The sequence below is a fragment of the Peromyscus maniculatus genome, chromosome 14 (assembly GCF_049852395.1).
Source record: "Peromyscus maniculatus bairdii isolate BWxNUB_F1_BW_parent chromosome 14, HU_Pman_BW_mat_3.1, whole genome shotgun sequence".
Lineage (NCBI taxonomy): Eukaryota > Metazoa > Chordata > Mammalia > Rodentia > Cricetidae > Peromyscus > Peromyscus maniculatus.
The window spans coordinates 39,054,394-39,075,897 of record NC_134865.1 but is presented as its reverse complement, the minus strand read 5'-3'; the positions used below and the strand labels follow the sequence as shown (position 1 = coordinate 39,075,897).

Here is a 21,504-nt window from a genome sequence, read left to right as displayed (position 1 = left end):
TTTTTTTACAGTTTTCATGTGTGTAGAAGCCATAAATGTTTTATATATTTATATAAGATCATAGATAGTTTTACATCTTGCTTTTCAAGTTGGGTGCTTTTTATTTGTTGTTTTTGCCTGATACTTGGAGTTAGGTTTTGTAGGGCTAGCCTGAATTTAAAAATATAGTTAAAAAAACTTTTACTGCAAAAAATATTTTATCATATGTGTATATGTACATACACACACATTTGTTTTCAGTGCTGGGGATCAAACCCGGGACCTTGCATAGTCTAGGTATCTGCTCTACCACTGAACCACATCATTAATCACTAGTGAGTTTGAAACTAGCCTGGGTAACATAGTGAAAGCCTGTTCTAAACACAGATTAAATATATCATTTTAATCTGTCAGTGCTTTGACTAGCCTTGTATTTAACTTTTCAACTTCAATAACTAGAAGGCAGTTTTTTTTTATTACATTGTGAATTATTTCTCTGAATATCTTATTATATTTAAGATTTAGGGGGTTGAGTGGTAACTCAGGTGGTAAAGTGCTTGTTTTACAACCATGAGGCTTGAGTTCCATTCTCCAGAACCCATACTAAAACAAAACAAAACGAAATGCTGTGTATGGTAGTATGTGCTTGTGACACTAGCATTAGGGAAGGAGAGCGAGGCAGACCTGATGGACTCCATGGCCAGAAATCCTACTTGGCCCTTTCCATGCCAGGGAGAGAACCCCCAAACCAATGTGATTAGTACATGTGGAGTGATAGCTCAGATGTACCTTTGCCTCTTCATGCATGTGCACTTGGGTCTACATGTGCACTTACATCTACACATAGACTTACACATACTGATGCTTGCATGTACATGAACACATCAACACACAGACACTAGATTTAGTGAGGGTGCTGAAGTATATATGAGGAAAATAGCCTTTTGTCTGAGGTTTGATTTAATGCTCCAGTAGAGCCAGGAAATGAGACTGGATATACATTTTTTAACAATTGGAAAAACAATATAATTGTTAAAATTCTGTGGTAGGTACAATAGATTACCATCCCCCTTGTTTTTATGACTCTTTTATAATAAAATAGTAAAAATCTCTATAATAAAATAGTAGTTCTTTATTTTCTTTATATGTGCATATATTGCAAATGATAAAATTTTTATAGTAAAAACATATTTATGGTAAGATGATCAAATTCAGTCAAGTTCCAAGTAAAAAATATGTAACTCTTATAATCCAGGATGACTTTCAAGAGCCATAATTTAATCAGATCTGTATGACACTTTTAACTTTATCATAATACCTCAGAAATTCTGATGGTTAAGATACTGAGGTCCTATATTCTGCCTATCACAGATGGCAACACTCCCCAACTTGATATATAAATTTAATGCAGCCCCTTTCAGAATCCAAACAAGTGTAGGGTATAGAATTGGTAAGGTGATCCTAAAATTCATATACTGCAATAAAAGCAAGGTAATTATACTTAGTCATTTTAAAACCTAGTACAGAACTATCACAGTTAAGGCTGGTATTAGCATAAGGATAGATGTATGTATATCAGTGGACTAGAACTGACAATCTAGAAATAAGTCCTCATACTTAAATCCCGCATCTGCCTCCCAAGTGCTAGGATTAAAGTTGAGTGGAGGTGCACTCCCTCACTCAGGGAAGGGATGGCCACTAAGCCCAGGACCCTGGGAAAACTGCACAGGAACTGGGAGTGAAGGAGCGGTACCCACGCAGTTAGAATGCAGGAATCTGCGCTGAGCAGCCTGTGGGTGGGAGCGGTGGGTAAAAGGCCGAGGATGACCTACCCATGCTCCCGTGTGGGGGCGCCAGATAATGTGAGAAATCCACAGAGTCTAGGTAATGAGAAAAGAAATTTATTTGGGGGTTGACTCACTACCATGCAAGATTTATCAAAGGGTCCAGGAAAGGTAAGCTATGTCCCAGGCTGACTTGCCTGGTCCAAGGTCTCAGCATCCAATACCACAGGGAGGCAAACAGAGAGCCACATGCATATATCCCAGATCCTAAGGGTCCCAGGTGGCCATGCCCCAGGGGCATATACTTCAAGGTCATAGGCAGGTGTAACAGTTACCTGTTACCTCACTAGGGGCGGTGCTTCAAGGTCATAGCGAAAGCAGCTACCCACTACAGTGAGCTACTATGCCTGCCATGACAGTTTGCTTAGTAGTTAATAGTATTTTTATTTTGAGTTTTTGAGACAGGGTCTCTTGTACCCCAGGCTGGCCTGGAACTCAACAGTATTGCTGAGGATGCCCTTGAACCTCTGATCTTCTTGTCTCTACTTTCCAAGTGGGATTATAGGTATATACCACCATGCCAAGTTTTTGTGGTACTAGGATTGAATACAGGGTCTTATGCATGCTAGGCAAGCACTCTATCAACTGAGTGGCATCTTCAACCAGGCAATTTCGACTTTTGAACAAATGGTGCTAGGACAAATAATACATACAAATAAAAGAAGTGTGTATCACATCATCACAGCATACAAAAAAAAAAAGATTCTGTACTAAGTGTAAAGCCTAATTCTGTGCTTACAAAAGAAAACATAAAAGCAGATTTTTGTAGTCTAGTTCTTAAATAACACTAGAAGAATAGATTCCAAAAGAAAAGAATAACATGTACTTCATCACAGCTAAATAAACTGTATATCATAGGACCTCATTGGCAACCCACCAAATAGAAGAAGATTTGCTCTAGTCTTATGGCAGTCACAAGGTACTTACAATAATCCAACTGAAATGGAAAGAATTTGAATAGACACCCTTTCAAAGAGATAGAAAGGTAGCCAATAATTTCATGGAAAATTGTCAGCCTTATTAGTCACTAGGGAAATGCAAATTAATTCAGTGACAGTGTACCAATTTATATCTAGAAGAGCTGAAATAAAAAGGCCCTACAATAACATTCCACTTACTCTTTGCTAATATGTGATATTCAAAGAGCTTTTTGCAAGGTCACAGTTCATTTAATTCCTTTGAAAGATTAAAATATTCTATAAAGCTATTCTATAGTAAGGGACAGCCAAGGTTTTTAAGGTAAAAATTTGAATGACACTCTTAGTAATGTTCTACTTTAGTATCATTTATTGTGCAGTTGGTCTGTCATGCATGAACTTTTGAATCTTTTAGAAACAAGGAGAGGGTGCAAGAGAAGTACTAATGTTTGAGTTGACATATTAACCTCTATTTTATTTAGCAAACTATCTGATGCCTGCATTTCAAGTCCAAATAGTTTTTGGGTTTTTTTTTGGGGGGGAGGGGTCTGTTTCCCTGACTCCTCTTTACAAACATTCATTAGTTGCAAAAGTCCTGTTCAGTAGCTGAGGAGCTCTTCAGCTAAGAGAATCTGGGAACTTGCTGGTAATATGCCAGGGAACATTTATTGTGTAGAAAATTAAATGGCTTGGACTGTGGCAGCTGTGTATGTGGAACTTCCATGGGCTTTAATTCTCAATTGTCTCCTTTGGTAAATAGCTTTAGGCTTAAATAGGAGATTGACTGAAGATGGAAAGTAGTGAACATAGTAGAGAGAAGATGTTTTAGTTTTTTACAAACTGAGTTCCCTAAAGCAAACGAGATACTGTTTCACAGAGCTGAGGTTTTGCAAAAACGGTGCTGGCTGGGGATGCAGCTACTCTTGGAGACATCTTCCTTCCTTCCTTGTCACTTTTAGCTTGTATGACTCTGGCAACCTTTGGTATTCCTTGACTTATGGATGGATCCTTCCATTTCTGTCTCTCGTCTTTACATGGAATTTTCTCTGTGTTTGTGTCCACATGTCTCTTATTCTATGATTCTCTTCATCAGATTAAACTACATATTAATAGAATATGATCTCATTTTACCTGAGCTCTATCTGAATGACCCTACTTACAAGTAAGATCACATTATACAAGCTAAGAGTTAGGATTTCAACGCATCATTTTTGGGAAGTGTAAGTAAATTTGCTGCAACTCTGGGGAGAGGTATCCTGGCCACTTGGGAGTCAGGCGACGGCTGGAGCACCAATCTATGAGTATAGCAGAATATCATTAGGAATCATTTTATTGACCTTTTTTTCTCTTTGCCAGTCCTGTTTGGTTCTATCCTAGGTCTCTGGGCTATCCACCCTTTGGGTCCTGGCCCTCCAGGCAGTGTCAAGGGTGGGTTCCCTCGTGGAGTGGATCTCAAGCCGGACCAGTCATTGGTTGGCCACTCTCAAAATTTCTACATCATCTATACCCCAGCACATCTTGTAGGGCCGGCAAGTTGTAGGTTGAAGGTTATGTGGCTGGTTTGGTGTCCAAATTCCTCCACTGGAAGTTTTGCCTGGTTACAGGAGATGGCCAATTCAGGGTCTGTATCCCCCATTGGTAGGTATCTTAAGTAGGATCACTTTTGTAGATTCCTAGGAATTTCCCTTGCACTAGGTTCTAGCTCATCCCTGAGATGCCTCCCAATCCCACTACTCTCAACATCTATTCTCCCCCCAAACCTGATTCTTGTTTCTGCCACCCCCCTCTACCCACAATGTCTCTTCTATTTCCCATCCCCAGCGAGATTCATATCTCCCCTCCCCCAAGTTCTCCTTGTTACTTAACTTCTCTGGGTCTGTGGTATAGGCAGATATTATGTCTTTCTGTATACTATGAATATGTGTTGCTCTGATTGGTTGATAAATAAAGCTGTTTGTCCAATGGCAAGGCAGAATAAGGTTAGGCAGGACATTCGAACTGAAGAGACAGGAGAAGAAAGGAGACTGAGAGGAGACGCCAGCCTGCTACCAAACAAGCAGTAAGATGCCAGCAGAACGGTAACACCACAGCCACGTGGCAAGATATAGATTTATAGGAATGGGTTAATTTAAGATTAAAGAACTAGCTAGCCAGAAGCTGAAGCCATAGGCCATATAGTTCATAATCAATATAAGCCTCAGTGATTATTTTATAAGTGTCTGCGGGACCGCAGGGCCGGGCAGAACTGAGAAACATTCCAGGTATACTGTAGATTGTAGCATGGTTATTCTTTACAGCTAATATCCACTTTTTAGTGAGTACATACTGTGTTTGTCTTTCTGGGTCTGGGTTGCCTCACTCAGGATGATATTTTTGTAGTTTCATCCATTTGCCTGTAAATTTCATGGTGCCATTTTTTTTTTAAATAACTTAATAATATTCAAGTTCAAACTGTGTAAATGTACCTCAATCCATTCTTAGGTTGAGGGACATCTTGATTGTTTGCAGTTTCTGGGTTTATGAAGGCAGAGAGAGAATATCTATATTAACAAAATCAGAAATGAAAAGGGGGGCATAACAATAGACAAGAAAATTCAAAAAATCTGTAGGTTATACTTCGAAAACTTGTACTCCACAAAATTGGAAAATCTAAAAGAAATGGACAAATTTCTTGATAGATACCACTTACCAAAGTTAAATCTAGATCAGATAAATAATTTAAATAGACTTATAGTACCTATGGAAATAGAAGCAGCCATTAAAAGTCTCCCAACCAAAAAAAGCCCAGTGTCTGGTGGTTTTAGTGCAGAATTCTACGAGACCTTCAAAGAAGTGCTAATACAAATACTCCTCAAATTATTTTACAAAATAGAAACAGAAGAAACATTGTCAAAATCATTTTATGAGGTCATTGTCATCCTGATACCCAAACCTTACAAAGACTCAGAAAGAGGATTACAGAACAATTTCCCTCATAAACATTGATATAAAAAGAATCAATAAAATACTTGCAAACTGAATCTAAGAACACATCAAAAAGATCATCCACCATGATCAAGTCAGCTTAATCCCAGAGATTCAGGAATGGCTCAACATATGAAAAAATCTGTCATTGTAATCCACCATATAAGCAAACAGAAAGAAAAAAAAAACACATCATGATCATATCATTAGATGCTTGAAAAAGCCTTTGACAAAATCCAGCACCCCTTCATGATGACAGTCTTGGAGAGATCAGGGATAAAAGGGACATACTAAATATAATAAAGGCAATATACAGCAAGCTGATAGCCAACACCAAATTAAATGGAAAGAAACTCAAAATAATTTCACTAAAACCAGGAACAAGACATGGCTGTCCACACTGTCCATACCTATTCAATATACTACTTGAAATTTTAGCTAGAGCAATATAACAACTTAAGGAGATCATGGGATACAAATTCTAAAGGAAGAAGTCAACATACCACTATTTGCAGATGATATAATAGTATACATAAATGACCCCCAAAATTCTATCAGGGAACTCCTACAGATGCTAAACACCTTTAGTGAAGTGGCTGGTTACAAGATTAACTTAAAAAACATTATCTGTAGCCCTTCTTTATATAAACAATAAATGGGCTGAGAAAGAAATCAGGGAAACAACACCTGTCACAATAGCCACAAATAATGTAAAATATCTTGGTTTAACTCTTACCAAACCAGTGAAACACCTGGATGACAAGAACTTCAAGTCTTTGAAGAAAGAAATTGGAGAAGACATCAGAAGTTGGAAAGATCTCCCGTGCTCATGGTCAGGAAGAATTAACATAGTAAAAAGGGCCACTCTCCCAAAAGCAATGTACAGATTCAGTGCAATCCCTATCAAAATTCCAGCACAATTCTTCACAGACCTTGAAAGAACAGTACTCAACTTCATATGGGGGGAAAAAAAACCCAGCATAGCTAAGAGAATCTTGTACAATAAAGGAACTTCTGGAGTCATCACCATCCCTAATCTCAACCTCTACTACAGAGCTATAATAATAAAAACCACACAGTATTGACATAAAAACAGATAGGTGGATCAGTGGGATCGAATTGAAGACCCAGATGTAAATCCACATACCTGTGGAAACTAGATTTTTGACAAAGAAGCCAAATTTATACAATGTTTTGAAAAAAGAAAGCATCCTCAACAAATGGTCCTGGCCCAACTGGATGTCTGCATGTAGGAAGTAAATCAATCTATATCACCCTGCAAAAAACCTCAAGTTGAGGTAGATCAAACATAAATCCAGTTACACTGACCCTGATAGAAGAGAAAGTGGGAAATAATCTCAAACGCATTGGCACAAGAGACAACTCCTGAACAGAACACCAATACCATAGGCACTAAAATTGACTACAAATGAGACCTCAAGAAATTGAAAAGTTTCTGTAAGGCAAAGGACACCATCTATAGGACAAAATGGCAGCCCACAGAATGGGAAAAGTTCGTCACCAATCCCACATCTGACAGAGGACTGATATCCAAAATATATAAGTAACTCAAGAAACTAGTTATCAGCAAACCAAATAATCCAATTAAAAATGGGGTACAGATCTAAACAGAAAATTCTCAAGAGGAATCTCAAATGGCTGAGAAACACTTCAAGAAATGTTCAACATCCTTAACTGTATGAGAAATGCAAAGCAAAATGATTTTGTGATTCCATCTTACACCTGTCAGAATGGCTAAGATCAAAAACACAAGTGACCGCTCATGCTGGAGAGGATGTGGAGCAAGGGGAACACTCTTCCATTGCTGGTGGGAGTGCAAACTTGTACAGTCAATTTTGAAAGCAATATGACAGTTTCTTGAAAAATTGGGAATTGATGTACCTCAAGACCCAGCAATACCATTCCTGCACACATACCCAAAGGATGCTCCAGCCTACCAGGACACTTGCTGAACTATGTTCATAGCAGCTTTATTTGTAATAGCCATTGTCAGTTTGACGTATGGTCTCAGGTTGCTGCTCTTGAAAACCACAATTGTTTGACATCCCCCATAGTTTTCTTTACATCACACTGCCATGTCTTAACTGTTCTGTAGTATGGTTTATGCATACAACTGCCTTTGGAAAGAGGTCATACATGTTTATAGTCAGGATGGCCTTTAATTTCAGAGAAATTATGTTGTTCTTAAAGTTTATTAATGTATTTTCATTATATGAAATGATGAGTTTCATAATAATATTTCATTCAAGTATATCATGTACTTTGACCCTATTCATTCCTCATTGTATGAGAGAAGACGTGGCTTTTGTCTCTCTGATTCTTGATTACTTTTCTTTATCTGATCATCTCCAGTTCCATTCCTTTTCCTGGAAACTGGACATAATTTTATACTTTTTATAGATGAGTAAAACTTCATTGTATATATGTTGTGTTTTCTTTACCTACCCATGTTTTTAGTACCTCCACTAATTCCATGATGTACATGTTGTGAACAGTGCTGCAGTAAACATGGATGTGCCAGATGCAGGTAACTCTGCAGTATGCTAAGGTTTCCTGAAAATGATATAGCTAGGGTCATATGGGAGTTCTAGCTTTAGGGTGTTGTTATTGTTTGGGACAGGGTTTCTCTTGTGTATCACTGCCTGGTCTGGAACTTACTCTGTAGACCAGGCTGGCCTCGAACTCAAGAGATCCACCTGGCTCTGCCTCCTGAGTGCTGGGATTAAAAGCATGAGCCACCACTATTTTTTGGTTCTTGATGTTATTTTCTGGACTGTGGGAGCACTTTTCAGAAAATCCTTGTTTAGCCTGTACCTAAAGTATTTTCCTTTAGCAGTTTTAGAGTCTTATGTGAGGGTTGTTGGTCCACTTTGAGTTTTTGTACATTGTAAGAAATGAGACTCTAGTTTCAGTCTTTTATGTATGGATATCCAGTTTTCCCAGCACCATTGGTGGAGACATCTTAGTAAAACAACAAAAATAACAAAAACTGTGGCTGTAGTTGGATGGTTTTATTTCTGTGTCTCATTCTATTCCATTGGTGTACATGTCTGTTTTGTGGGTGTGTACACACACCAGCACCTTGCTTTTTTTGTTGCTATGGCGCTATAGTACAGAAATTCTGATACTGTTGGTGTTGTTCTTTTTCCTCAGGATTGCTTTGACTGTCTGGGAGTTTTTGTTTTTGTTTTTGTTTTTTTTGTTTTTTGTTTTTTTTTTCCTATGTTTGTGAAAGATTGCATTGAAATTTTGATGGGTATTACATTGAGACTGTTTGTCTCTTTTGGTAATATAGCCATTTTCACAATATTAATTCTTCCTGTCCATGAGGAGGGAAGTTTTCCATTTTCTAGTGTTGTCTTCAGTTTCTTCCTTTAGTGCTTTAAATTTTCAATGTAGCGGTCTTTCTCCTCTTTGGTTAAATTTCTTACTAGGTTTAAAAAGTTTCATTTATTCATTTGATGATATTGGAGATGCATTTTTTTCCTGTTTTCTTCCTCAGCATGTTCATCATTGATTAATAGAAAAACTACTGACTTTTGATTTTGTGTCCTGCTGTTTCAAACTGGAAGTGTTCATCAGATCTGACAGTCAGAGGAATTAATTTTTGTGGACAGCAATGTCAGACTGGCTCCTTATTACCACAGAACAGAACTGAAAATACACGTAGCAAGTAGAAGTTAGACATCTCCTAGGCAATCTTCTTGAGTCTGTGACTGTAGTCACTTTCTGTAGGTATTGAACTTTTCCTCAATCCTCCATTTCATGTGTAACAGAGTTCCTAATTTGTCATCCAGGGCTCCTACTTCAGACCAAGTGAATTTGACATAGCTACTTTAAGTAGAGAAAATTCACTAAAATATTTGAGAAGACTGTGATGAGAATGAAGTTCTAGATATCCAGAACTGATATTGGTGCTGGGAATGACCTAGTTTGTCGAAACAGAGTGATAGCAGGGCCGTTCTAGTAGCTGCAAGGGGTCAGCGTTTGTGTTGCTTCTGACTCAGATTTATGGGTTGGAATCATAATTTCCAATGCGATTTTAAGAAGTGAGGCTTTTGGCAAGTAATCTCAGAAATGACATTAGTGCTCTTTAATAGGAATTTGGGATAGCTTTCTTGTCCTCTTGTGATGGTACAAGTCTGAAAATACACAGAAGGGACCTTATCAGAGCCCAGCCGTACTCTAGTCTGGAGGCCTACCTCCAGAGCTAGGAGAAATCTTTGATGTTTTTGTTTGTTTGTTTTTAATATATCCGGGTTATATTTTTTTATGATAGCCACCTGGAATAACACAAATAGTATTTCTTGCCTTTACCACTTAATAATGGGAAATTGTTTTGTCACCCACTTTTATCTGTAAAGTGGAATGAGTAGATAAAACTCTTTGTAGTCAATCTATTATATAGAAAACACAGAGGTTCTTATAATGCTTTCTTTATATATCAGCTTCTTTGTATATCAGTTTGCTAGAATTGCTGTAATAAATTATACTGATGGTGTGAAGAAGAGAAATTATGTTTTCCTCCACCCTGAATGAGACAGAAAAAAAGAACAGGCTTTTGATACTAAGTTTTCCCAAAGCTTTGAAGAATAGGGTGATTAAACTTGCCTGGAGAAGTATTTTAGACTTGAAATAATAATGTTTCAGATAGGGTTTACTTATCTGACTTAGGCTATTCTGTGCGTAGTTTATATGGTCATATTAATTAAGAATTAACTGGAGGGGCTGGAAAGATGGCTCAGTGGTCCAGAGGACCTGGTTTCAAGTCCTAGCACCCACACAGCAGCTCATAACTGCCTGTAACTCCAGTTTTAGAGGATCTGACACCCACACAGGCATACATGTAGACAAAACACCAATGCACATAAAATAAATAAATATTTTAAAAAAGAATATCTTTAAAGGATTGAAGAGCTGGCTTAGTGGTTAAGAGCACTGGCTGCTCTTCCAGAAGACCTGGGTTCAATTCCCAGCACCCACATGGCAGCTCACAGCTGTCTGTAACTCCGGTTCCAGGTGATCTGACACCTTCACACCAATGCACATTAAATAAAGTTAAATAAATTATTAAAAAATAATTGACTGGAAAAGTACAAAATTTAGCCTATGTTCATCTCCAGGATCCCTTTTCTTCTAAATTTTGTCAGAAGGCCAAGAGTTAGGAACTAATACCCTATCTTGAAAATAATAGTTCATTTGGTGTATTTTTTTTAATCTTTATGTTTGATGTATGCATATGGAAGGTTGGTGTTTGGCCCTTGCTTTCCACCTTGTTGGAAGCAGGATCTCTTGTTTTTGTATACTTCCTTTACCAGGCTAGTTAGCCTCTGAGCTGGGGATTCTGCTGTCTCCACTTCCTGTTTCCCTGTTTTAGAGTGTTGGGATTACAGATGTGTGCTACTGCCTAAGCTTTATTTATATGGGTCTTAGGGGTTTGAGTTCAGGCCCTCATCCTTGTGCAGGTACGTTACCACTAAGTCAGCCCCTAGCAGTGATATATTTTCATAGTTAGGAAACACATTTCCTTCATCTATCTCAATAGTTGTGTAGCCACCTTGTGAACATAGGTGCTTTCTTTATTCTTCATTCTTAGAGTCTCAGAAAGGGCAGTCATTTTCCTACAGTCATACAAGCAAATAGTATTAAAGTCCAGATCTTGTTATTCCTAGTTTAGCATTCCTTCATTCATGTTCCAGTTCTTAAAGGATGTACATGTTTTTTGTAGAAGTAAGAATTAACTCCTAGTTAAAGATATCTTAGTGTAGTGAGTGCCAAGATTGTAGCTCAGTGATAGTTGAAGTAGCGTGTACAAGGCTCTGGGTTTTGTTCTAAGTACCAGAAAGAATTTAAAGGGATTTTGAAGATTTCAAATGTTTTAGTGGATATTTACTATTTCATTTTACATAAAGGTCAATTTCAAAATAATATTTCAATATGTTTTCATGCACCGGCTTGTCAATGTCCTCTTAATGAACTTATTTAATATTTTTTGCTGTTTACCTATTAGATAATATGACTTATTTATGTTTTGATGGTAATACCCTTTTTTGAAAATTCGTGGACAGTTTCATACTTGCATATAATGTCTTATCTCTGTTGTCCTTATGATCTTTCTTCCACTTCTGCTTAACCCCTTCTTCTAAGATCATCCTGCTCCCATTTTTATGTCTTTTGTTTTGGTGTGGGTTTGTTTTTTTTTTTTTTTTTTTTTTTTGTGATCCCTGGTTTAATTAAGGTTGCTTGCATGAGCATGAGCCAGAGAGTTTTTTTACTGGAACATGGCAACTTCAATGGCTGTGCCATTTGAAGAAAATGAGGTCCCCCTTTACACAGTAACTATTTTCTGTCAGTAGCTACTCAGGACAGTGGACCTTCTGAGCCTACCCCCATTCTCTGCTGGAATGTTAAAGGACAGCATCTTTTGTAGGTCATGTTCAGGAAACATTAGGTAGAGTGATGGTAATACTTTAATCTTCCATTGATTACAATTATTCCCTCTATGCTTTCTTCTAATGTGAAATTTGCCATTTTTTGATTAGTAACAATTAGAAATTTAGCTATGATGTATTTCTTATGCACTTTGAAGGGTATGAAATTATCTTTCTTCAATAGCTTGAATACATACTCTATTCCATATTAAAGATTTTTTCTGATTTGTTTTTATTGAAAGAACTTATTTATAATTATTTCTATTTATCTAGTTATGCTTAGGTTCTCATGTATTAAAATCTTATTTACTTTAGTGCTATATGTTTTGTGTTCTTTTTGTCATTATTTATTTGTGCAAATACCTCACAACTTTAAAAACATTAGCTCCATAATTTTATTATTCTTTCAGTAATATTATATGTTACTAGAAATTTCCTGTAATTACACATAATATTAAAATATTTTCTTCTGTAGACATAGTCTATTATTATATTCAGGAAAACTATTTAAGATTAAAAATATAGCCGGGCGGTGGTGGCGCACGCCTTTAATCCCAGCACTTGGGAGGCAGAGGCAGGCGGATCTCTGTGAGTTCGAGGCCAGCCTGGGCTACCAAGTGAGTTCCAGGAAAGGCGCAAAGCTACATAGAGAAACCCTGTCTCAAAAAACCAAAAAAAAAAAAAAAAAAAAAAAAGATTAAAAATATACTGAACATAAAAGTAAAATGCTGTTCATATCTAGAATAAGGAAATTAAAATAAAAATGTGTATTTAATTGACTTTGATGGTGTTTTAGGTGACATAATTTTTCTTTAGGTTTGTGTTTTCTCAAGATTTCTGTAGTGAGATAACATTTTTCTTTTTAAAGAAATTTCTATATTTTGAGATTATAATATAAATAAATCATTTTCCCTTCCTTTTCCTTCCTCTAAGTCCTCCCATATAGCCCTTTTTGCTCTTTTTCAAATTCATGGCCTCTTTTTCCATTAATTGTTGTTACACACACACACACACACACACACACACACACACACACACACACACACACACAACCTGCTCAGTCCATATAATATTACTTGAATGTATATGTTTTCAGGGATGATCATTTGGTTTTGGATAAGGTATGCCCTTCTTTGGGAAAGACTGTTTCTTCCTCTCTCAGCATCCTTTGTCTGTAGTTCTTTGTGTAGGGTTGAGCACTCATGGGCTTTCTCTTCCCTGTCCACTTTAGCATGTCTGTTGTTGTTTTTGTTCACTCATGTTTAGGCAGTCAGGTTGGTGAGACTTTAGGAGTATAGCTTCTGACATTCCTAGGAGACAGCACACTTGCTGTTCCTGTGGCTGTTTACAATCTTTTTGCCTCCTCTTCCACAGCCAAAAAAAAAAAAAAAGAAGAACCATGACATTTAGACATTCATCCATTCATATTCTTTCTTTGTCTCTCTGTCTGTCTTTAAAGCAATTTTAAATTTTAAATAGTTGAAGTACTTCATTTATACATATAGGGGAAGGTAAGGGCTTTCTTAATAGGATTCTAGTAGCACAGGAAATAAGGTCAACAATCGACAAATGCCAGTAAGTAAAAAACTTCTGTAGAGTAAAGGAAACTGTCAGGTGAGTCAAGAGGAAACCCTCAGAATGGGAGAAAATCTTTGTCAGTTGTAGATCTAACAGAGTGTTAGTTTCTAGGATATGCAAAGAATAACTACAAAAATAAACATCAAGAAAAAAAACCCTACCCAATTAAAAATGGGCTATGAACTGAATACAGAGTTCTCAAAAGAAGAAACAAAATGGTCAGTAAACACTTGAAAAATGTTCAGCAACTTTAGCCGTGAGGGAAATGCAGATTAAAATTAAGATTCCATCTCACCCCACTCAGAGTGGCCATTATTAAGAATGCAAATGATTAAATGCAACATGTGGGAAGGGGAAACTTCATACACTGATGGTGGGAGTACAGCCAGTTTGGAAATATTTTATATGCTAATTAAAATATAATTTAAGGGGCTGGAGCGATGGTTCCGTGGTTAAGAGCACTGACTGCTCTTCCAGAGAACCCAGGTTCAATTCCTAGCTCCCACATGGCAGCTCACAACTGTCTATAATTCCAGTTCCAGGGGACCCAACACCCATAACAAAAACACCAATGAACATAAATTTAAAAATATATGAATTAAAAAATATATGTAATTTAAAAAGACTTTGAGAACTATATAGATTGATATGTGCCTTTAATCATAGTACTTGGAAAGCTAAGGCAGGCAGATCTCTGTGAGTTTGAGGCCAGCCTAATTTCATTGTGAGTTGCCATGTCAGCCATGGCTCCATAGTGAGACCCTGTCTCAAACAAAAAGGACTTTGAACAGAGACACCATGCATGAATAGATAATGCCAAAGCTGTAGGTTTTAAATGGAAATCTTAGTGCCCGATGTTGAATACTTCCCTAGGAGCTATTGGCCAGAAAAGCCCCAGAAGTCCCCTAGACCATACAAGTTTATGGCCATTGCTTGTAGTTCCTACCAGAACTGGATTTTAAGAACTTATTGTTGAAGGCACTACATGATTTTGTAGCATAATATAGACAAAACATGTTATAACTGAGCTCTGCTCTAGTCTTCATTTTGGAAGTTGCTGTGCAGTATGCTAGGGGAAAAGTCACCAGTGTTCCCTCCCAGCTTTGGTTGGACCTTGCATGCTACAACACAAACTCCAGAAAAGCAGGTCTTAATGGTGCAGTAGTGTCACAACTGTTAAGTGGTAAACAACTGATTTCTGATTGGCTCTGAGGCCTTCTCCAGTTCTATGGACCTGGTCAGAGACCCATGACTAAGGAGGTCATAGGCATTAAGGATGAACCTACTTCTGTTTTGGTGAATGGATACCTTGTAAAATTGCCTCCTAAATATTTGTGAGTAGATCCATAGATTAGTGCTGCCTTTGGCCTTTATCAAAGAAGCTTCTCTTTATAGTAAATGATCGTTAATAGGAAGCCTCATGTCAGGTCAAGTTGCTGAGAACAAGTGATTCTTGAGTGCTCATTCATTATCACCTCCTGCAAGGCTCAGGGAACATTATGCAAGAAGGAGATGGGAAGAATATAAAAACAGAACAACGAGGAGGACGGCATCACATGACCATGGCATTTATCATCTCAGAAGAAGAGTGGAAAGAGTGTAAGAGGCAGAGGGGTTGGAAGACACCAGAATAGCAAGAGCCTCCAAATGAACTAAGCAAAGCTCATATGAACTCAGAGAATGAAGCAGCATGCACAGGGCCTGTACCAGACCACACCAATCCTCTTTTAGTTTAGTGTTTGTATGGGACTCCTGAGTGTGTGAACGAGTGAGTCTCTGATTCTTATGTTTCTCTTAAGCTCTTTTCCTTCTATTATTGGTTTCCATCATCCAACTTGGATATAATGATTTTTGTTTTATCTTATAATGTCTTATTTTATTGTTCTTGTTGTTATCTCTTAGAAGCCTGTTCTTTTCTAATGAGAGGTAGTCTGGATGGGAGGGGAGGCGGGGAGGAACTGGGAGGAGCAGAGGGAGAGGAAACTCTAGTCAGAATATACTGTAGGAGAAAAAATATCTGTTTTCAATAAAAGGGAGGAAAAGAGAAGAAAAGTTGGCTCTCTTTCTGTCCTTTCTAGGAATAAGTACTGCAATAGGAAGGGAGTGTCTGAGTATTGTATTGGGGGTATCAGTTGTGGCAGTTTTGGGGTAGCCCTTCAGAGGGCTGTCAGACTAGGGAGTAAAGGAAGTACTTGGGTAGTGTCTGGAAGGAGATGTGAGGGAAAAGTAAATGCAAATGTTAACATTACCAGTCATAAGGAGAGAACTAGGTGAAGGAAGAACAAGGATGTTTTAAGATGTCCAAATGAAATTCTGTTACAGTCTTTTTCTGGGCTCACAGGATCTATTGGGCTCTTCCTTGTTTTTCTCTAGCCTCTAAAGTTGAGAAATAAAGATGTATGCCACTGAACACAGAGGAACCAAAGATTTCTCGTTAGACCATGTGACACCTGAGGACAAGATCTGCTTTCCTGATTTTTAATAGCTGTTGGATTGGCTAACAGTTAGCATGATGACCTTCCCATGTTCCTTTTAGATAGAGAAAGAAGAGAAAACTAACCATACTTTAACTTGCAGGTTTAAATAACAGTGGGCCTGTCTCATTTGGCTGTAGGTACTGCAGTGAGCCAAGGTCTGTAGTGTTATATCTGGGTGATATTTATCAAAAAGAAAATATATAGTTGTCTAATATATATAATAAAATATATAGTTGTCTAATGTTTGTGAAATGTGATCATTCTTTGGACCATTAAACACAAAACATACCAGTCACCTTAGTCTTTGTTAAACTTTGCTGTGGGTGTTTAAGACTATGGAGGTGGCAAAATTTAACTGTTTCTGACTGTCAAGGCCAATTGAGGATCTTGTCCTCAGGTGTCACATGGTCTAACGAGAAATCTTTGGTTCCTTTGTGTTCAGTGGCACACATCTTCATTCTTAGCATTTGGGAGGCAGAGGCAGGCAGATCTCTGTGAGTTTGAGGCCAACCTGGTCTACATAGTGAGTTCCAGGACAGCAAGAGATACTTAGAGAGGCCCTTTCTCAAAAGGCGAGGGGGAAAAGACATCCTGAAAGATGAGCATGGTGGTATATACCTGTAATCTCAGCACACAAGAGACAGAGGCAGGAGGATTGGTCCAACATCAAAATCAGCTGAAGCAATATATCAAGGCTTCATCTTTGAAAAAAAAAAAAAAAGAAGAAGAAAGAAACAAAAAGGAATGGAAATACCTTAGCTTTAATTAATCTCTTGATTTGGCTTAAATCATAATATCAACTTGATACTAAACTGTAGTTATATCAATTTCATAATCTGGTATCTATGATGTTTGGTATTGTTTTGTGGTTATTGGTTGTTTTGTTATTTGAAAATTCTCAAATAACTTGTTTATGCAGTATCTCAGATGGTAGTATCTTCTCTCTCTAGATTATTATCAATCTTCAAGATAATCTTGTATAAGTCAGTTTTATATGTTACCTATTTTTGTACAAAATAAGCTTTAGGCTGAATTCCTTTTAAATTACATTTATTTATTTTTATGGGTATTTGTGGGAGCATGTGTATGCCATGGTATGTTTGTGGAGTCCAGAGGACAACTTATGAGAGTCAGTTCTCTCATCTCTTTATGAGGGTCCTGGGAATTGAACTTCAAGTCATCATGTAGCAAGTGCCTTTACCTGCTGAGGCATCATACTGACCAAAGCCCGAGTTTCTTTCTTTCTTTTTAATTTTAAGATTCAGTTTATTATTTTGTGTGTATGAGTGTTGCATGTATGTCTGTAGAGCATATACCTGCCTGGTGCCTGAGAAGTTCAGAAAAGTGAGCTGGATCCCCTTGGACTAGAGCTGTGTATAGTTGTGAGCCACCATGTAGATGTAGGGAATTGAACTTGGGTCCTCTGCAAGAGCAACAACTGCTGAGCCAACTCTCCGGCTCCCTTGACTGAGCTTCTTGATCAGGTGTTTAAAGAATCTAATGTAGAACTACTTAGATAATTTTACCATATGTTCCAAGAATGGGTTTAGGAAGTAATATAGAAGGTATAACTAAATTAAAAAATAGATTGGTAAAATAATCAATGCAAATGTAATGAACAGTTATAATTGAAACAAAGTGATATAAGCAAAGGAAATAAAATTTATATGTCATACTCAAGACAAAATGTAATTAATAATATCTAGCTCATTACTTAAAGTGTGTATCATAATAGTATAAACATATATTTTCTTAGGCCAGCATATGCATTTTTTTTTTCGAGATAGGGTTTCTCTGTGTAGCTTTGGAGTCCTGGAACTCGCTCTGAGGACCAGACTGGCCTTGAACTGACAGAGATTCACCTGCCTCTGCCTCCTGAGTGCTGGGATTAAAGGCGTGCACCACCACCTCCCTGTTAGCATACGTGATTTTTAAACACTGGTAATTTTGTATTGTGTGTGGTTAGACGTGACATGTCTATTAGAATGTAAAATATATATAATCTGATAGCTGCTTTGAAGGCTACTTATGTAACTTGTAAAAATGTAAGTAGTTTGATAATTTATATAAAACTTAAAAGTATTTCTTTGAATGGGTATTGCTTTGATTCTTCCTCTGTGAAACAAGCAATTCCCTCTTTGTTACTTTCTCACAGAAATAATTCTAGATAACATTTTATGCTTGGAAATGTTTAGAGTAGTTGCTTGTGATAGCCAATATTCTATCTTATGCAGAAGGCTAAGTAAATTTTTGTTTCATTCACTTGATAAAATATTGGGAAATGTTTGGTATTTGTATGAACAGTAGTGGTGTGGCTAAGTGCTTACAACTAAAGTATAAAGGTCCTGTTGTTCTGGAGCTAGTTCAGTGGAGTGCACATACATATATAGGTTCCATCTCCAGCACCAACACCACTGTCAAAAGTAATTATGTGTAACTTCAACTAAAACAAGAACAATTTAATGCACAGGTAGGTTAAAAAAGAGGCTAAACTTTAGAAGAGAATGCTCAGTCTATATCTTATTATTTTGGAGCACATGAAGGTTATGTGTGCATTTTCTGAGGCATGCATTTGAAAAGTAAATGTGTAGGAGGAAGTAACTTTTGTTGATTGGTGACTATAGCCAGCTGCCCAGTCACTATGTCAGGTTTTGATTCCTCTGCTTTTTCTCACATAAACATCTAGGGGGAGGCTCTGTGCTATTTTGGCGCTGGTTGAGAATATCGGGATTCAATCATACCCATGCAAATCCACTTATCTGCTCCACTGTGGTTGCCTCTGTATTATGGTATTATGTAATTTCTTTTTTCTTTTTCTTTTTTTTTTTTAAATAGTTCTGTGACTTTAGAAAATTTCTTGATGAGCATGGTGTTTCTAAAGGCTTCATCTAGTTGGCAGTTAATGTCTTTGCATTGAGCCTTCCCTTGTAAGGTGATAATTTCCCTCTTAACAATGTGAGAGAATCTGCGAATGCCAGCCAGACCTCTGGTGTGCTGCTCCTGTCTGTCTTATCTAGGACTTGGCCTAATAGATTCAGCCTTTGGTGTTTGAACAAATGAAATACAGTTCTAATAACTTGAATGTACTTATCCAATAATGTTATAATACTTAAAGAAAAACATGCCAGAACACTTTTTTAATATGTAAGTAACAAATACTGCCTACCAAATTTGTGGACTTCTTACTAAAAACACATTGTGTCACCCATCTTGTATGTCAGATAATATATTTTACTTTTACTTTTAATAGGTTTTTGTGCCAGGAACTTCCTTTAATTCCTGGCCTCAAAGGTCAGCTACCTCCTGCAAGGGCATTTTGTCAGTCAACTGCTTGTATCATCTTAAAGACCCAACCCTGCTATCATATAAAATCTGCTTGCTTTTCAACCATTTTAAACCCCTATCCCCATTTATTAGGAACCATCCTCCTTGACTTTTAAGATGAGATCTCTCACTGAGACCTGGGGCTTGTGCTTTCTGCTAGTCTTTTCTAGGGAGAGAGGGAGCTCTGGGGATCTTCCTGCCTTGCCTCTGCAGCACTGAGATTGCAAGCATGTGCTACCATACCCAGTGTTGTATGTGAGTGCAGGGGAGTGACAGGAAGTCCTCCACTGACCAAGCTCTTACCTGCCTCGTAATCTTGCAATAGTTCTTATTGTGAAAGTTTGTGTATAATAATTATTCCACAGTTTTTCATTTGGTAAAATAATGTTCTTCAAGTCAGTACAATCACATAAATGGCAAAATGCTAAGGTTTATTTGTGAATTATTAACTGTTGCTCTAAAAACATTTGTTTCCAATGCTTTGTTATTACAGAATAATTTTTGAAGCTGTAGGTAGAGCTTGAGAAATTTCTGTGACTATTAGTATATTTATTTAAATTAAAATAGAATCTGGGCCTGCTGCCCAGACATGCAATCTCAGCATTTGGGAGGCAGAGGAAGGAGGCTTGTAAGTTTCAGGCCCACCTGGGCTACATAGTGAGTTCTAAGAAATACTGATCTGCACAGCAAAAGCCTCTTTTGTGGAAAAAAGACACTCTTTAATTTGTTGACATTGCTTTGAACTTATAGTATTATTTTGTTGTTGTTGTTTTTCTTTTTTGTTTTTTGATTCAGGGGTTCTCTGTTGCCCTGGCTGTCCTGAACTCTGTAGACCAGGCTAGCTCCGAACTCAGAGATCTGCTTGCCTCTGCCTCCAGAGGGCTGGGATTAAAGGTGTGTGCCACCATTACCTGGCTGAACTTATAATATTTTTTTGTTATTTCTTTATTTTACTTGGGACATTCAACTCCCAAGGTACATTATTAAATAGGAGATATTTGGGAGTTGTTATGTTTTAGAATATAGGTTTGAAGAAGGAACTGTGTTCCTCAGCAAATCCATATTGGTTTTGAAGAAGTTATACATGTTGTTTTGATTCTGTCATTTTTAATTAATATTGACTTCTGTATTTTTTAATAGATTATCTTTCACAAGGAATAGATCTTTCTGGAATAGAAGTAATAGAAAATGATCTACTCTTTATTGCAAGAGCACGACTTGAAGTGGAAAATCAAGCTAAGCGTCTGCTGGAGCAAGGTGTGGAGACTCAGGTAAGAAATGGGAACAATCTGTTGGGATATCAATGCACGTTTGATTTTGGATTTAAAAAGTAATAAGCTAAATTTAATATGGAAGAACTGTGTTACAAAGTTCACATGTTTAAGCATGTTTAAGCATAGGGAAGGTTAACCATATCTTTATGTATTTAATTCTGAAATACACTTGAGATTTCTACTATATGACATGTATAAAATACATTTTTATGTGCTGCTCTTCCAGAGGACCTGAGTTTGACTCTCAGCACACACATGGTTTCTCAGAACCATCTAGTTCTAGAGGATCTGATGCTTTCTTCTGACTTCTTTTGGTATCAGTCACACATGTGGAGCACAGACATACATGTGCAGACAGAGCACCCAAACATGTAAAACAAAAATAAATAAAATTTAAAAGGAAAATCTATTAATATCAGTTCTATTACTTTGAGTTTCTTCTACACAATATGGGCATATATCTACATATACAAATGCATACATGCATATACATATCTAAATTTAAATCAGAGTCTGTATATGAGAGAAAACCTGGTATTAGTTTTTGTGTCTGACTTATTTCACTAAATATTATGATCTCCAGTTCCATTCATTTTTCTGCAAATGTCATAATTTATTTCTTCATAGATAAATAAAATTGAATTGTGTATATGTACCACATTTTCTTTATCTATTTACCTGTTAATTGACATCTT

The 21,504-nt window shown here is 37.2% G+C and overlaps 1 protein-coding gene across 2 annotated transcripts in view; it reads left to right on the top strand.

The window, feature by feature from the left end:
• Window positions 1-21,504, top strand: part of Cog5 (component of oligomeric golgi complex 5) — a 328,847-nt gene that overhangs the window by 114,647 nt on the left and 192,696 nt on the right. For both annotated transcript variants that reach the window (XM_006989525.4, XM_076550822.1), the window contains one exon: window positions 20,676-20,806. In XM_006989525.4, coding sequence (XP_006989587.1) covers window positions 20,676-20,806 — 131 coding nt within the window. The remainder of the gene's footprint in view (window positions 1-20,675; window positions 20,807-21,504) is intronic.